Source organism: Nesoenas mayeri (assembly GCF_963082525.1).
Source record: "Nesoenas mayeri genome assembly, chromosome: 3".
In the NCBI taxonomy this organism is placed as follows: Eukaryota; Metazoa; Chordata; class Aves; order Columbiformes; family Columbidae; genus Nesoenas; species Nesoenas mayeri.
Window position 1 is genome coordinate 3,576,454 of NC_137544.1, and position 17,777 is coordinate 3,594,230.

Below are 17,777 nucleotides of genomic sequence, written 5' to 3' on the forward strand. Positions count from 1 at the left end.
AATCAGTACATCCTTGTATTTAAATTCCTATGTGAAATACTTCAGCAGCTCCCCTCCAAAATAAAAATACGATTTCGCTTTTCCTCTCTGTTTCCCCCTCAAAATGTACTTTCAGGACCATAAAAGCAATTCATTCAAAGGAAACCAAAGAGATGTGACCCTCCCGGCTTTTTTAGACACCTTTGTTAGGAGTGCTGGTTTACAAATCCCCTAATCCCCTGAAAAGAAAGGGGAAAATAATTCAATCCCAGGCAGAGAAATCAGCAAAGCATCAGAAATTAAACTTAAAACCTAACTCAAACTCCTTGCTGCAGTTACATAGATAATTGCAGTAGCTTCTTTTGCTCTGAGGACACGGTTAAATACCAACAAGAAACACATAAGGGTCAGAAATAATTTGTCCTCGCTGCTAAAAAACTGGACCACAAAGAGCCGGTTCCCGGTTAAAGGAGCAGCACAGAATTACAGCGAGATCCGCGTGTCCAAAAAGAAAATCCAGCGGTTCGTTCCAGGCAGAGCTTGATCACAACAAGGAAAATAATGAGAACTGTTAACGAAGCTCTAACTGGGTTACAAGCCATACCAGGAAAAAATTTTAAAAAATAAGTTTTTATGAATGGAATTATCAAGCTCCAGAACAGTAAAACAAAGACTAAAACCAAATGTACAAATCACAGAATCCCAGAATGTGAGGGGTTGGAAGGGCCCTGGAAAGCTCATCCAGTGCAATCCCCCCATGGAGCAGGAACACCCAGATGAGGTTACACAGGAAGGTGTCAAGGTGGGTTGGAATGTCTGCAGAGAAGGAGACTCCACAACCCCCTGGGCAGCCTGGGCCAGGCTCTGACACCCTCACCCCCAACAAGTTGCTTCTCATATTGAAGTGGAACCTCCTGTGTTCCAGTTTGAACCCATTGCCCCTTGTCCTGTCACTGGTTGTCACCAGAAGAGCCTGGCTCCATCCTCCTGACACTGCCCCTTTCCATATTGATCCCCAGGAATGAGTCCCCCCTCAGTGTCCTCTTGTCCAGCTCCAGAGCCCCAGCTCCCTCAGCCTTTCCTCACACGGGAGATGCTCCACTCCCTGCAGCATCTTGGTGGCTGCGCTGGACTCTCTCCAGCAGTTCCCTGAATGGTAATGAAGCACCAGTTAAGGTGGTGTTTTGAAGCACACCGGTAGAAGGACTATTTAGGTAAATGCTAGGTCACCCAGGCAGAGTTTTAGTACTAAAAAACAGTGTTTAATCTTATTTTTCACATATTCACAGGGAAACTATTCCCTTTCCTTAGGGTCAATTTATATTTTCTTATGAGAAAACGTAGTTTTTTTGAGCCCATCTCTGCAGACTCTTCCGCACGTTCTGAGAGATGAGGCATTATCAGAAAGGACCAAAGAATTAAAACCATCCTTACAGGGTTCATTTGTCTCTCGTGCTCGTTGCCTGACAATCAGATTTCACGCTGGTGTTTCCATTCTGATCAGAGAAGCCACAACAATTTTAGCGCAGCCAAGGAAATGCCTGAGAACGATTGAACTTAGGGACGCCAAGGTTTGCACACAATAAAACTGTAGCACATCAACCATAAATTTGTGCAAAATTACACATGACACCTGGAGTCCTGGTTGTATTTATCTACTGAAGGATATTAAGTTCAAAATCTACAATTACTTCTAATCTTAAACAACTGATAGGATTTTATCTCCTAACATACAGTAGCTAAAATGTGATTTTACTGGGAGCTTTTTGAAACCAATCAATAACTATTAAAGCTGGATCCCATCAGCTACCACCAGGTATTAGCCACTTTCTCAATATTTCAAGTATTCAGTTATTCTTAGATACAGTTAAAGTAGTAAAATGAAGTGGTCTCATACTGACACTGCGATAAATAAGAGATTAAATATAGAACAAATTTATTACTCCCTGAAGTCCTACCGAGTGTCCTGATTTTTCCGTGCCCACAACAGCACAGATCACTTTGATGTTTTATCATCCGACATCTAAAGTTCACAATCGAACAGATAAAGTCCAGCTGGGTCTGGGTGACGGTGGGTGACCTCAGAAATCCACGTTTCTGCCCTGTGCTCCCAGTGTGGTCCCAGTTTAACCCCACCAGGTCCTCATTGAATAGCAAAGCATGAAGAAAGGTGCAGGAGCGATGAACCACGTCCTACCCCATCATTGTCGGAGCTGGATGGGTTCACAACGCCACAGGCGTTTGGGTCTCAGATAGATGGACATGCCTAAATAATTCTCCTTTCTCCATCGCTTACCGGGGTTACACCCTTAAGCGTTAATACTAAAGTGACCCAGTGAATAGAAATCGCCCAAAGGTGATAATTTACAATCTAATTCAATGAAAGGATCTGAGCTCCACTACTGGAGCACACAATGGGACATAAAACAGATTTAGACCCAAACATGTGGCTACATCCGAAAGCTGGAAGTGGATTTTCGCAGAATCACAGGATGGTTTGGGTTGAAGGGACCGTTCCAGCTTCCCCAGGACCACCCCTGCCATGAGCAGGGACATCTTCACCAGCTCAGGTTGCTCAGAGCCCCGTCCAGCCTGGCCTGGGATGTCTCCAGGGATGGTTCATCCACCATCTCTCTGCCCAACCTGGGACAGGCTCTCACCACCCTCAGCACAAACAATTTCTTCCTCATGTCTGGCCTGAATCTCCCTCCTTTAGTTTAAAACCATGAAAGGTTTAATTACCTTTTAATTAATCATTAAATGAAGAGGGCTCTATGTACACACATTAGGATTTTGTGAAGCTATTATTTGAGAAAGGAGAGGAAAGCAATGGGACAGACCCACAAAGAGTCTCCTGTATCATTCAAATGCAACTGTACCAGATTTGGGGCTGGAGCCATTCCTGGTGTACAACACATTACGTCAATATGTGAGAGCAGAACCAGACTGAGAAAGACTAAGGTAAGATAAAGTGTTTAGGAGAAAAGCACGTCCCTCACGAAAAGAAGAGTGTGAAAGTCTGTGGCGCTGCTTTTCGGCACAGCCTCAACCTCCAGGTCTCATGTCCACAACAAATATCTGAAGGTTGGATGCCAAGAGGATGGAGCAGACTCTGTTCAGTGGTGCCCAATGCCAGGGTGAGGGGCAACGGGCACAGACTGAAACACAGGAGGCTCCATGTGAACATGAGCAGAAACTTGTTTGCTGGGAGGTGCCAGAGCCTGGCCCAGGCTGCCCAGAGCGGGTGTGAAGTCTCCTGCTCTGAGACATTCAAACCCGCCTGCACCCACCTGTGTGATCTGCTCTGTGACCCTGCGTGAGCAGCTGGGTTGGACTGGGGGATCTCCAGAGGTCCCTGCAACCCCAACCACCTTGTGACTCTGTGATTCTGTCACTTGGCAAGGTGCTCCTGCAGCTTTCCCCAAAGAAACCTTTCATTCCCCAGACCAGACATAACAAACGCTGGGACACAAAGCATTAAAACAACCTCTTGCTCTGTCGCCAAGTCAACGTCTCAGCATGACAGTGTGTACACAGTGACTTCAGACCCCAACACGAGTTCACACCTTTCCCCTAAGTCCCCAGCGAGGGAGGAACAGACTCATTTCTGCAGTCGGTACTTCGAGAGTCATCGCTGCGCGCAGTTCCAAATTATTTCCATTCCTAATTAATACTCACAAACGAACCACGATACTGCGCTTTCAATCACTCATCACACGCCACCCATGCAAGATCAAAGGACAACTACATGAGATAAGACGTTTATTGGATCAAAAGTCCCATTTAGACAAGGAGACAGCTCTTGCAACGGCGTAAAACCGATAGCAACCCATCGCGGGTGTGCGCACCGAGGACGTATCACCAAATGTCCCTCTTTAAACCAGAGATTCAGCACAGCGAACGCACAACACAATTATTATGCTAATTTATCTGCATTTTTCTGTCTGCTTGAGGTTGGAGCTGGAGGTAGGAACTTACGTTTGAAAAGCTGGTATTTTGCATCACCAAAATTGGCTACTTCAAAAACCCCAATCAACACTCAATGATACCATCACCAGTTCAAGTTCAACTCCCCATCGCTGTTGTTGGCATCACCGTCCCACCAGTCTTAAATGATTTTGGGCAAGGACTCTGCCCTTCAGCTTTTGCTTTTACCTGCCATGTACATCTTGCTCAAGCAAGATCCAAAGGTGGTTTTCGTACCTTCCAACCCAAACTCAGCCTCAGCAGCAGAAATCAAGGATGTGGCCTGGGGATAAGAGAGTGGCTGTAGCTGCCAAGCGCTAGCCCTGCGTGGTCAATAAATTAATTAAAAATACACCTGCAAATCACATAATCCCACGTATGGTGACAGAAAGCATTTAATTCGTAACACTGCATTCCCCGCTCCACCAGACGGGGAACCAGTATTTCCCAGTGACAATGATAAGATGGTTAAAACATGTTTATTGCCCACAGATTTCCAGAGCCGTTCTGCTCCCCAACCACGAGGGACCGAAACGGTCTGCCCAAGGAAAAAGAAACATATTTACACCCATTGCCAGAAAGGGGATGTATAAATATTTCCAAAGCTTTATGAAGGCTGGTACTTACAGTCATGCTTTGAAAGGGAAAGAATAAAGCAAAATATTCAATTAGAAAAAATTACTATAATTGCAGGTTCTATTTTATCCCCTCCATTAAAGCAATAAAGTGCCTTGAAATATTGCTGAGCTGGGATACAGAGCTTAGTGCTGCTCAACATTTTAATATACATCTAGGGGGGCTAATTTAATTTAGATCTGCGTGAAGGTCTTGTCCCTGGCCCCTATTGCCTCCCCATACACTTCTTAAAATACGGCTGGATATAAATACATGTTCTTCCCATACCAAGGGATGTATACACAGCACTGAGGCTGGACATAAATTCTGACACTTGCTAGGACACCCCAAAACCAAAGAGAACATTGAGCACACACACGCACAGCTCCACACATATAGTTGCCCAGTGTAAAGTGTGTTTGCCGCCACCTGAAAGCTCTGATGTCTGATTTATTATTTTTCTATTTTATTGGAGGAAAATGTCCAATTTTTGCTCCCCGAACATCAAACAAAATCCTCTTGGAAATGTAAAATCATGCCATTTTGCTCTAATAGCAAATTAATCCCATAGGAAGGGATTTGTTATAGAAAGTTGCTGAGCAAGCAACTGCCGAGGTTGAAGAAGGGGGCTCTTCCTCCCACTTTCTCCACGCTACAAGCCACAGTTTTCTGAATATAACCCCGTTCCTCCCTACAACAGAAGATAAGCGAATCTTATTTTAGGGAGCCCTTCATCCTTTTAATTAAACAAATTAATATCGCTTCTCCGTATCTCATAGCCTCTATTATCTTTTGTGAACTCCTGCAATTCTGTTGTAAAGATATATTGAAAAAGCGCTAATTGAGATAATCTCTGGAACTCAAGAGTTGGTGTATTTTTAGCCATGTTTTAAAACTATTTTCCCTTTGTTTCTGGAATGCCTCCCATCCTTCCTCCCATGCCAGACTGTTTACATTATTTAAATGCCTTCTGCTTATACCACTCTTTACAATTTTTACTTCAACAACATCGGCCTCCGTTGCTCTTTTTTTCTCCCTCACTTAGACATGACTGGGATGAATTCCAATCCCAAACTCAAAACCACTCCTGGTGCTTTACTGCTGTCGTCTGCGTTTGGTACATCAGGCAACGCGGCACTGCCAGTCCTGTCACCCCGGGCTGCCTGTGGGGGGAACCAAGCGCAAGGAGTTAAAATGTTCTTTATTTTAGAATAGAAATCGGGAAAATGGTGATTTTCCCAGACACTGGAATTCTCTGCAAACTCACGTGGATACTTGTCACCCTTGTGTTTCGGCAGACAAGCTTGACCACAACACTGGAAGGATGGGGGAGCCCACCACTTCTTTATTTTTACCAGTGTCCATCATTGGGGATCTTATCGATGTTTATGGGGATCTGATCAATGTTTATGGGGATCTGATCAATGTCTATAAATATCTCAAGGCTGGATGTCAAGAGGATGGAGCAGACTCTGTTCAGTGGTGCCCAACGCCAGGGTGAGGGGCAACGGGCACAGACTGAAACACAGGAGGCTCCATGTGAACATGAGCAGAAACTTGTTTGCTGGGAGGTGCCAGAGCCTGGCCCAGGCTGCCCAGAGCGGGTGTGGAGTCTCCTGCTCTGAGACATTCAAACCCGCCTGGACCCACCTGTGTGATCTGCTCTGTGACCCTGCGTGAGCAGCTGGGTTGGACTGGGGGATCTCCAGAGGTCCCTTCAACCTCAACCAGTGTGTGCAAGCAGAAGCACTGCTAGAGTTGGGTTAGGTTATGGTTGGCCTCAGTGGTTCTGAGGGTCTTCTTCCAACTGAAATGATTCTATGATTCCATGATTCTATAAGCACGGTCCATCAGACCAGCCCTATAGAAAACCCCATGGAGTGAGACCTGCAAGCTGAAGGAGGCTCCCGTAGATGGCCACACTCCTCTGTCGCTCAGATTTGGTTTGCTTTTTCTGCAGGTTTAATTAGAAAAGGTGATAAAGGCAGGTCCAGGTGCCAGAGCCTTTTGCATTGCGGCTCCTAAAGAGTTTTTAATAAGAGTTCTGCCCAATTGGTGGGGGTTTTACAGCAAATTTTTCCTGCATCAATACGCCCTGCAAAGGCTGAAAGGGCGATATAGCACAACAGCCGACTGAGTTTTTCCAGCATGAGTGTAGACCTTCACAGTATTAATTTAAGCCTGTCCACAGGCTTGTTTTTCTTAGACCCCATTCACAGACCATCTACAGCAGAGCACTAAGGCAGCATTTACGATGCACTCCTGCCTTAGTCCTATTTCCCAGGCAGTTTTGGGACAAGTGAGAACACTCCTATTCCCTCAACCCACCCCATGCAAAAAGGGATACAATACCCAGGTATTTATTTGGGATGCAAAAATCCTCCACTGTAAACCAAATCATCACAACGCGCAAGTGCAGGGGCAGAGCAGAGGATGAGGAGGTCTTTGTGATAAAGGCTCTGGGTCGAATACAGGAGGTTTCAGCAAAGCTGCCAGTTCTGCAAAAGATCTTCTGTGCAGCTGAAGTCACTTAAGGACAGACTGTGAATATTTCATAGGTTAACCCGAGCACTCACAAATTTCAGAAGAAAGGAGACGTGAGGAGAAGCGCAGCCTTCAGGTCCCATTATAGTTTTGGGGACACATGTAAGGTTGCCTTTTGCTCTAATTTTTGTCTCTTGGCCAAGATCCGATTTCGCTCTAACGCGGCTGCTGGTTCAGCTGGAGCTTCGAGATGCTGATGGAAGGAATAACACACCCATTTATACTGAAATAACAAAAGCGGACGCAGACACATAGCTTAGCCATCCAAGCATGTGCATACTTTAAATGGAGCACTCAGTCCACGGGGCAGATTTGCCCAAGGGCGGACAAATAGCAGCTCCTGAGACTCCTCCTGAGCAACATGAATGTGGCTCCTACGCTACAGTAGCTACATAGAACCAAATATAGGCTAAAACTGGAATATGGCGTGATGGGCAATACAAAATCCAGCCATGGGGAGCTGCACACACAGCCAAATGCTCAATCCCACAACCCAGGAGATTTTTTGGAGCATCCTTGACACTGGGGGCACCACCAGTCCCCGAGGCCATGGGATGCGCCTGTCACCTGCCCGGAAAAGCTCACGCTGTTCTGCTCCACAGGGTTAGAATTTCAAGCTGCTCCTTCTGCTAAGTTTCAGGATTTTCTGAAGATCCTTCTCCCCAGGAAAGCTCTTTCCCCATTTTCTTGGGATCCAGTTTGGAAAAGCATCTCAGTTCCATCACAGCAGGTCAGGGTATCGGTCTGAATCCCAGCACTTCAGCAGAAGGTGCGTGAATGAAGCAACAATATTCACTACGTGTTATTTATTTATACCTTTAATTACGGTTAAATTTTATCTCTAGCTACAGCAAAGCATTACTCTGATTCACAGCTCCTCCTGCATTAAAAGCTTTCAGGTGTTAAAACATTGGCTTATACTACCGCTGATTTTCATGATGGTGAGGTGCTAAAAATCAAGTCAGGATTCAAGGAAAATAAAGCGAAATGAAACTACAGGGAGAAGTTCTGTGAGGGATCCAGACTTCTCCATAGGCTCACCTTCATTCCTCACGGAAAATTACACGTTTGACGACCAATTTCTGTTCCTTGCAGTGTCAAGACAGCGCAAGCAGCTCTCCTCCAAAGAGATGCTTTATCACCATCAGTTCTACCTCCATCCTTTTCATTAAAAGAAATGCTCCCTGAATAACCTACATTTGTACTGAGGGGAGAACCACTGCAAGGAATAAAGCTCAGTGCAGCTAAAAGCAAAATGGAAGTGTCTAGAAAGGTGGAAAATAGAGAGGTTATAATTTTAACATACAAAAAAAGGTGAGACGTCCTCCCCTCCACCAGGAAAAAAGGCACTTTCAGGTTGCCACTGGCATTAGAGAAAAATCTCTAGGGCACCTGGAAATAAAAGGTACAACCGTCTTTTCTAGAGTTGGGTGTGAAGCCTGAGCAACTGAAAAGGGATGTTCTGCAGCATTTAGTGAAGCAGCCTGCAACCCAACTCCAAAGAACCACCGTCCCATACAGTTTTTGGACTCCTGGAGATGGTCTCTTGAAAATACGTAGCATCAGTGTCACAGTATCACAGTATCACAGTATGTTTGGGATTGGAAGGGACCTCAAAAGATCATCTAGTCCAATCCCCCTGCTGGAGCAAGAATGCCTAGGTGAGGTCGCACAGGAACATGTCCAGGTGGGTCTTGAATGTCTGCAGAGAAGGAGACTCCACAACCCCCCTGGGCAGCCTGTAAAGTGTATCCTCACCTTGAAAGCCATGGCAACTTTATGCTGGTTCCAATAAGGACAAAGTCAGGTCACCAAAGCATTTCTGATTCCCCTTTCTCCTCCCCATGTACCATGATGGAGAGGTGCCCACCAGCATCCCAACATCCAAGAGGAAATCAAATCCCAGTTTCTCTTCCAAATCCCGCTCGGCCGCCCACCCAAGCCACGCTGTCACTTCAGAAACCCCGAATCGCATGGGAAGGTGGGTTCCCACCACGTCAAGGCAACGTTGTCATTTCTCCCAAGGAAAGGTTTGGAGAAAACTCTGCCCTCCCAAGGCTGGCAGAGCAAGATCTGCTTCAACATCTGTGGTTTGACCCCCTCTAGTGGGTAGCGCTCACCAAGACACAGCCTCACCAACCACCCGGCAAACAATGGAGAAGACCCTACTCAAGGGATAAAGCCTATTTTCATTACCATCATGGTGATTATTATCTTCACGCACACACAACCTACTGACCTTGCATCGCAGATTCAATGTCCTTGGACCTCTACACCCACAGCCCAGCACTTACTCACAGAAACCCCATTAAAAACTCTTAGAAAAGGGGGCAGAGCGGGAAAGGTTTTGGGAAGGAAGAACCACCTCGCTAGAAATAAAAGAAGTTATACCCCAGACCTGATTTTGTAGGGAGAACATATTTATCATCTATCCCAGAATGTATTCCCTCTGCCAACTTGTCAAAAGCTGACAAAACTCCATACTATAAAAGCAAGCTGTTAAAACTTGGCTAAAGGGAAAAACTTAGCTGCCAGACAAGCTAACCAGGAAAAGCTGAAAAGAAAATATCCCAATGTGCCAGGACAGGCAGTAAATTTACAGAAGAGTCTCTATGGAGCTGAACATCCCAAACCAAGACAACAAGGTGGTGTTAGGTCAGCAGCTTCGTGTTCATCTGTCATTTAACAAGCAGATGTCTCCCAATTCAAGGGACTTGAGCGGGTCTCTTAAGATTTGTAGGTGCCTGTGTTTCTAAACTATCCAAAGTAGCACATATCAAACTCACAATACATCCCAGAACAAAATATTTTAGTAGAGCCTCAACCCACACCCATCACGTAGTCATTAAATACCACATATCCCATTTAAACCCATTGATTCATCCTTCCACCTCCGGGCATGCTGAAAAGATGAACAACTCATAGATTTGGTCTTTCCATTAATAACCAAAATGTCAAGTCTTCGCCTAAATTTTAGGATTTTTTTCTTTTAATCACACACATGCACAAGATGGTTTTAATGTCAAAACAGGGTTGTCCTCATTTGGTTGGCTGGGGTTTTTTTTTACAGAATGTTTTTCTTCTAATTTTGTATCCAAATCAAGTTTTAAGAACAAAACTCACAAATATATTACATTCAAGTCACGAAACTTACTGACAGTTCAACAGACACAGAGACATTTCCAGCTGATCAGCATTCATTTTAGCTCAGACTCCACATATTGTTAATCCAATGGAATCCAATAATGTTTTCTTTAATAGCACGCCGCAATGGAAAGGATCGTTCTTTATACTCTAAACCTCATATTCCAGGGCAGCAATCATGACCCACTAACCCATTTACAACAGAGGTTAAAGAAAGGTACACCAGGCACAGAAGTCACACTCTTAATTGTCATTAATACACTTTGTGCGACTGTCCAAGATACAAAAACTTCAACTCAACGCTATTTCTCCGGAATTTACACAGCTGAACAGCTTCAGCAAAAGCAACAGCCTTGGCAAGCTCTGATGACCGACCCTTTTTCAGCCTATTTCCAGCAAAACCATACCATGACAACATCCCTCCCCAATGAACTGCCCTCGATAGTGAGCGTAATGTGCCCCGACCTGCACTTTTTACTTTTTGGGCAGTCTGGGCGGATTGTTCTAGTCCTTAAAATAAACTGGGAGATTTGAGATGAAAGGTGAAAACTGTAGATTTATAAAGCTGGAAAGCCCAGGCGCTGGGCTGTATCAGTGGGAATGCCACTTAAGATCATACTACTTCAAGTAAATATAATATATATATATACACCTAAATATGTATACACACACACAAGTTTTACAATGTACATGTATATTTTCTTTCAAGCAGCCACTATAGGCGGGCAGTATGAACACAGGCTTCGGTTCTCAGCTGACCAACAAAACAACCACAAAAAAGCAGGAATACCATTCAGCCCCCCACTCAGTACTTGCGCTGGCCCCCATTCACAATTCCACGAACATGAACAAAAGACAAAGCCCCCCCAGATTGCCCAAAAACAAGCAGCTACTTCTCCCACAATCCCGACAATATGAAGAAACAATCTTGCTGCAACAAGAGCCTGATGTATGTTGATATTTCTGCCATAAATCATTTTATTGGCAAGTCTACCCAATACTTAAGAAGCCACTACAGGAATTGTGTTATCCCCCCGAATCAAAACTCGAATTAGTAACGTTTACCAAGCCCCTCAGCAATTCAGGACGAAGATTTCTCTACAACTCCCTCTATTCTATATGACTTCGCTTCCAGCTGCTGAGCAACAGCCACCACAGCCCCTACAGAACATGAAATCCCGGTTACACTACATGCGGGCGCATCACGTACCCTATATGCAATCCATACCGCACTTATTTCATCCCAGGTCTTCCTCCTCCATCCCCGCGTATGAACTTCTTCCCAGCATGAAGCGATTTAGCTGCAGGCAAACAGCGCTTTCCGATATTAGTCCCATCACCGCCTTCGAGATTAATTTTAATGGTGTTCGCAATAGGTATAGTGGGAATGGAAAAAACAAAGAGTCCCTCGCGGACGGCAGCCCCTGGATGCCGTGGAGTTAATTCTTGCTCTGGTCAGATTTTAGGAGTCAGCTCCACGCCGCCCAGCGTGCCTTAAAAAGCAGGAGTTGTGTGCTGGTGGGATTAGGGATCAACAGGAGAGAAAGCTCCTTTATTTCACCTAAGGTGATCCAGCCCGCAGAGCTTCTTCCCATCCCCTCCAGCAGTCCCAGCCTCGCAGGACCTCAGCACGAACGTTTTCCTCCGTGTTAACAAAGTCTGGGCAACTTGAGCTTTGCTTCTTCATATTCCCCCTCCCAAAAATATCACCCCTCCATGTGCATCCCCTCCCTCTCTGCTTTGGTGTCCCCCTCCCCACCTGTTTGCTCAAACGTGCCACGGCACGGAGTGTTTTTGCCAACGCTGGCTTTCACCACAGCTAATACACAAGCGTTTCTCTTTGCTTGCCTGCAAGAGGGGGGAAAAGGGAAAAATCTGACTTGCTAGAGAAGCATCTGCATCGAGAACTGCTTTTTACTAAGGGGATCAGCACTCGTGAGCACCAGGGAAAGGAGGAGAAAGGGTCGTGTACCAATTCATCATCCTTGCCTGCATCACCCGCAGACATCCCCCCTCCCGCCGTCCCCCAGCCCAAATCTCAGCCGCAAAAGAACAAACCAACAAAAAAAAACCCCAAGAAGTTGAGAACAAACGTGCCACACGAATGACATTGAAGATGCAGAAGAAATATGTATTTGCTGTTGCGCTGTGCGATTTCATGGGTATATATTTCACGTACCCTTCCCACACAGACCCCTCCCCCCCCTCCCCTCCGACCCCCTCGGCTTCTTTAAAAGAGAAAAAAAATTAAGAATCTTTGATGTGTATATTCGTTTCATCTCGGTGTCCTCAGAAGAGGTGTCAAGGCCCTCCCCTCCCTCCACCCACACACCCCTGCCAGGCTCAACCACGCTGTCTCCATCTTAACTCCAGCCACTTCTTCCCCGATTTCATTAGGCAGCAGAGTTAACCCCTTCGGCTACCCAGATGCAGGGGATAAAAAGGACTTCCCCATCAATCTTCATTTTCTGCCTCCCCCTTCATCTTTTTTTTTTATCAGCCAAAAAAATCCTGAAATCCACCGGTGAGGTTAGTTTTTGCCCCATTAATTCATCTGGGAAATAGCAATGCAGCGATATTAACCCTTCCAGTGAGCCCCCCCACTGCTTCACCATGACCATCTTCTCCCATCTTAAAAAATAATTTTAAAAAATCAGCGTTTTCTCCCAAAGCTACAAAACCCAACCAACCCCATCTGCAGCCTCTTCCCTACATATCAACCCATCGGTGGGGAGGGGAGGGGGGGGTGCATCCACCACCCCATTGACGTCCCTCTACCCCCCCTGCATCTCACACCCCTCCCACGTCCCATCCCATTAAACCCACGTCCCCTCTCAGAGGACGCCGGACCACGCCGGGTCTTCAAAGCTGTCCTTACAACACCCCTTCCCGTAAGAGCGACATCTCTGTGGCGAGTGTTTGCATCTACAGGCTTTCATCCCGGAGAATCCCTCTCCCTGCCTCCTCCCACAGCTCTTTTTGGGGAGGATAATGCCATTTCCAGCTTTACTCCGGAGGATGCTTTTTTTTATTCTCTCTAGTCACTTCCCAGACCCCTCGTTCACCCCAAAACGTCTCCTGTGGAGGGGAACGGTCCCCATCCCTGACCTTCAGTCTCACATCAGCAACCCCAACGTCATCCCCACTCCCCGTCCGCCTCGCCGAGAAGGTTTCTTCTTTCGCCAAAGCCACAGCCCAGGCATCACGCTGCGTTTTTTGCACTCCCACAACCTGCTCCTTCATGCGGGGGGGGAAGGGGGTCAAAAAGATGGGGGGGCTCCCCTTCCACACCGTGGGGAGAGGCTCGCGGGGATGGATGCAACCCACACCCCCTCGTCATCTCCAGGGGGTTCAATCCACACCAGGAAGACATCGACCCTCTGGAAACAGCACATCCCAGTACCCGGCAAGCTGAGGGTCCACTGTCTGCCCCCCCTCTCTGGAGCAGCCCCCTGTTTTCTTTCCCTTGCCGTCTCCCCTCCCAGCTCCAGAAGGGGAGAGGAGGGACATGCCCTCCCCAGTGCCATGGGACCTTCATCTGCAGCGCTGCTGACGTGGGGGTCACCCCCAGCCCTGGGCTGCCACTCGTGGGGTGTCCCCCCCACCAGCTCCTGTCCAGAAAAGCAGCTCCATGACCCACCAACCTCATCCTGCCCCATGTCTGTGGGGCAGCAAGAGCCCACCCCATCCCTTGAGGCACCATCTACACATTTTGGGAGAACTTCTCTTCCCCTTGGACCTCCTCTCAGCCTAAGGGAGGCCCTCCCACCTCTTCCACTCGTGGGAGCACTGACCCATGGCCACCTCGGGCCGTGAGGTGACAACAACCCCATGTCCCCCACCTCAGCCCCATAGGCTCATTTTGAAGAATCTCTCCTCTGTTTGGGTCTCTCCTCACTCCAAGTGCGAGTAACCCCCAAATCTCCCCTCCTTCTCCACGTGGGGGACACTGCACTGATCATGACCACCTCAGACCACGAGGTGACAATGACCCACGTCCATCTCAGACCATGAATTGACAGTGATCCCCATCCACCCCACCTCAGCCAGGGGACAGTGACCCAACTCCACCTCAAACCACAAGATGACACTGACCCATGTTCACCTCAGACCACGAGGTGACACTGACCAACATCAGCCCCACATCAGCCAGGGGACAGTGATCCAACTCAAACCATGAGGTGACAGCAACCCTCATCCACCCCTTATCAGCCATGGGACAGTGACCCACCTCCACCTCAAACAATGAGGTAACACTGACCCATGTCCACCTCAGACCACAAGGTGACAGCAATGCCCATCTGCCCCAGCTCAGCTAGGGGACAATGATCCACCTCAGACCATGAGGTGACACTGACCCCCATTGGCCCCATCTCAGCCAGGGGCCGGCAACCCCCATCAGACTCAAACCACGAGTTGACAGTGACACCCATCTGCTCCACCTCAGCCAGGAGACAGTGACCCACCTCAAACTATGAGATGACACTGACCCATGTCCACCTCAGACAATGAAGTGACACTGACCCATGTCCACCTCAAAACACAATCTGACAATGACCCCCCACCTGCCCCACCTCAACCAGGGGACAGTGATCCATCTCAGACCATGAGGTGACACTGACCCACACTCACTTCAAACCATGAGGTGACACCGATCCATGTCCATCTCAGACAATGAGGTGACACTGGACCACATCCAACTTGGACCAGGATCTGACAATGACCTGTACCTGCCCCATCTCAACCAGGGGACAGTGACTCACCTCAAACCATGAGGTGACACTGATCCACACCCACCTCAGCCCATGAGGTGACACCGACTCATGTCCACCTCAAACCATAAAATGACACTGACCCATGTCCACCTCAGACCATGAGGTGACACTGACTCACATCCGCCTTAAATCACGAGGTGACAGTCACCCATGTCCATCTCAGACAATGAAGTGACACTGACCCATGTCCACCTCAGACAACGAGGTGACACTGACCCATGTCCACCTCAGACCATGAGGTGACACTGATTCACGTCCACCTCAAACCACGAGGTGACAGTGACCCACGTCCATCTCAGACAATGAGGTGACACCGACCCATGTCCATCTCAGACAATGAGGTGACACTGACCCATGTCCATCTCAGACAATGAGGTGACACCGACCCATGTCCACCTCAAACCATGAGGTGACACTGACTCACGTCCACCTCAAACCACGAGGTGACAGTGACCCACGTCCATCTCAGACAATGAGGTGACACCGACCCATGTCCATCTCAGACAATGAGGTGACACTGACCCATGTCCATCTCAGACAATGAGGTGACACCGACCCATGTCCACCTCAAACCATGAGGTGACACTGACTCACGTCCACCTCAAACCACGAGGTGACAGTGACCCACGTCCATCTCAGACAATGAGGTGACACCGACCCATGTCCATCTCAGACAATGAGGTGACACTGACCCATGTCCATCTCAGACAATGAGGTGACACCGACCCATGTCCACCTCAAACCATGAGGTGACACTGACTCACGTCCACCTCAAACCACGAGGTGACAGTGACCCACGTCCATCTCAGACAATGAGGTGACACCGACCCACGTCCATCTCAGACAATGAGGTGACACTGACCCACGCCCACCTTGGACCACGATCTGACAACGACCCCCACCTCAACCAGGGGACACCGACCCACCTCAAACCACGAGGCAGCGGCAGCCACCCCACCCCAGCCAGGGCACAGCGACCCGCCCCCCGGGCACCCCGACCCACCGCCATGTCGGGCAACGCGCCGACGGCCACCCCCGCTCCCCACCCGCTCCGGGGGGGGACACACGCAAGCCGGCCGCCCCCTTACCTCCAGACTTGCCCCATCTGCAGCAGGTGGATGACGGACTGCCAGACCCAGACGGAGATCCTGCAGAGGCGCTGCGCCCCGGGGGTGGCGGGTCCCCCCCGGCGGCCGACGGCCCCCATCATGGGCGGCCCGCGGCTGCTGAGGCCCTGCACGGCGCCCAGCCCGCCGCCCGTGTAGTCCTGCACGAACCAGCGGAAGCTGAGGATCTGCACCAGCACCGAGGGCAGCAGCACGAAGGCCAGCGTCAGGCCGCACCAGAGGTAGTCCCGCCGCCCGTAGTGGTGCAGCGCCAGCCACAGGTCCGTGCCCACGTCCCCCAGCAGCACCAGCAGCGCCAGCACGATCCACAGGCAGTCCAGCCACGGCCGCTCGCCCGCCTCCCCGACCTCCGGCGCCGGCGGCGGTCCCTCGGCGGCGGGGCGCGGGGCCAGCGGCTCGGCGGCGGCGGCGGCGGCCGCCCGCCCGAAGAGGCTCCGCAGGCAGGCGCTCCGGCAGCCCCAGTAGCACGACGACGTGTTGCAGCAGTGGCAGATGTGCAAGGAGCTGCTGCCGCCCGGCTCCTCCGCGCCCTCGGCCGCCGCTGCCCCGACGCCGCCGGCGCCGCAGACGCCCGCCGCTGCCGCCGCCGCCGCCGCCTCGTCCAGGTTGTGCAGCTGGGCGAAGCCCACGCCGCCGCCGCCGCCATCCGATTTGGCCGCCATCTTGCTGCCGCCGCCGCCGCCGCCGCGTCTCCGGCCCCTTCGCCGGGCGCGCTCGCTCGCTCTGCCCCCCCCGTCCCCGCTCCCGGCACCCCCCCACCCGCCGCCCGCCCGCCTGCCCGCCCGCCGCTTCCGGGGGCGGCGCTTCCGCGCCCGCGCAGGACGGCCCGGGCCGCCTAGCGACCGAGCGGGGCAGCGCCGCGGACACCCGGGCCGAGCCGGGCCGGGCCGCCGCAGGGGAGCGGCCCCGGTCCCCGCCGCTCTGCCCCGCTTCCCGCCGCCCCGCGCTCGGCGCTGCTCCCGCCCGGAACCCCGCACAGCGCTGCCCTCTGCCCGGCTCCCATCGCACCGGTTCCCATCACACTGACACCCACTGCTGCCCGTTCCCGTTGCACTAGTTCCCATTGCACCAACACCAATTGCTGCTCTGTTCCCACTGCCCCAGCACCCACTGCTGCCCGTTCCCGTTGCACTAGTTCCCATTGCACTGACACCCACTGCTGCTCTGTTCCCACTGCCCCAGCACCCACTGCTGCACCGTTCGTGTTGCACCAGTTCCCATTGCATTGACACCCACTGCTGTCCGTTCCCACTGCACCAGTTCCCGTTGCACCAGTTCCCATTGCACCAGTTCCCGTTGCACTGTCACCCATTGCTGCTCTGTTCCCATTGCACCAGCAACCACTGCTGCCCCATTCGTGTTGCACCAGCTCCCACTGCACTGACACCCACTGCTGCCCGTTCCCATTGCACCAGCACCCACTGCTGGGCCATTCCCATTGCACCAGCACCCACTGCTGCCCCATTCCCGTTGCACTAGCTCCCATTGCACTGGCACCCAGCACTGCCCCGTTCCCATTGCAACAGCACCCACTGCTGCCTCATTCATGTTGCACCAGTTCCCGTTGCTCTGACCCGTTGCTGCCCTGTTCCCATTGCACTGGTTCCCATGGCACTGGCAACCACTG

The 17,777-nt window shown here is 50.2% G+C and overlaps 1 protein-coding gene across 1 annotated transcript in view; it reads right to left on the minus strand.

The window, feature by feature from the left end:
• The window catches only part of XKR6 (XK related 6), a gene marked incomplete at its 5' end in the record, with an annotated part of 212,592 nt that extends 195,780 nt beyond the window's left edge, over positions 1–16,812 (minus strand). Inside the window, one exon of the mRNA XM_080342557.1 lies at positions 16,112–16,812. Coding sequence (XP_080198683.1) covers positions 16,112–16,812 — 701 coding nt within the window. The remainder of the gene's footprint in view (positions 1–16,111) is intronic.
• Positions 16,813–17,777: the final 965 nt, after the last annotated feature.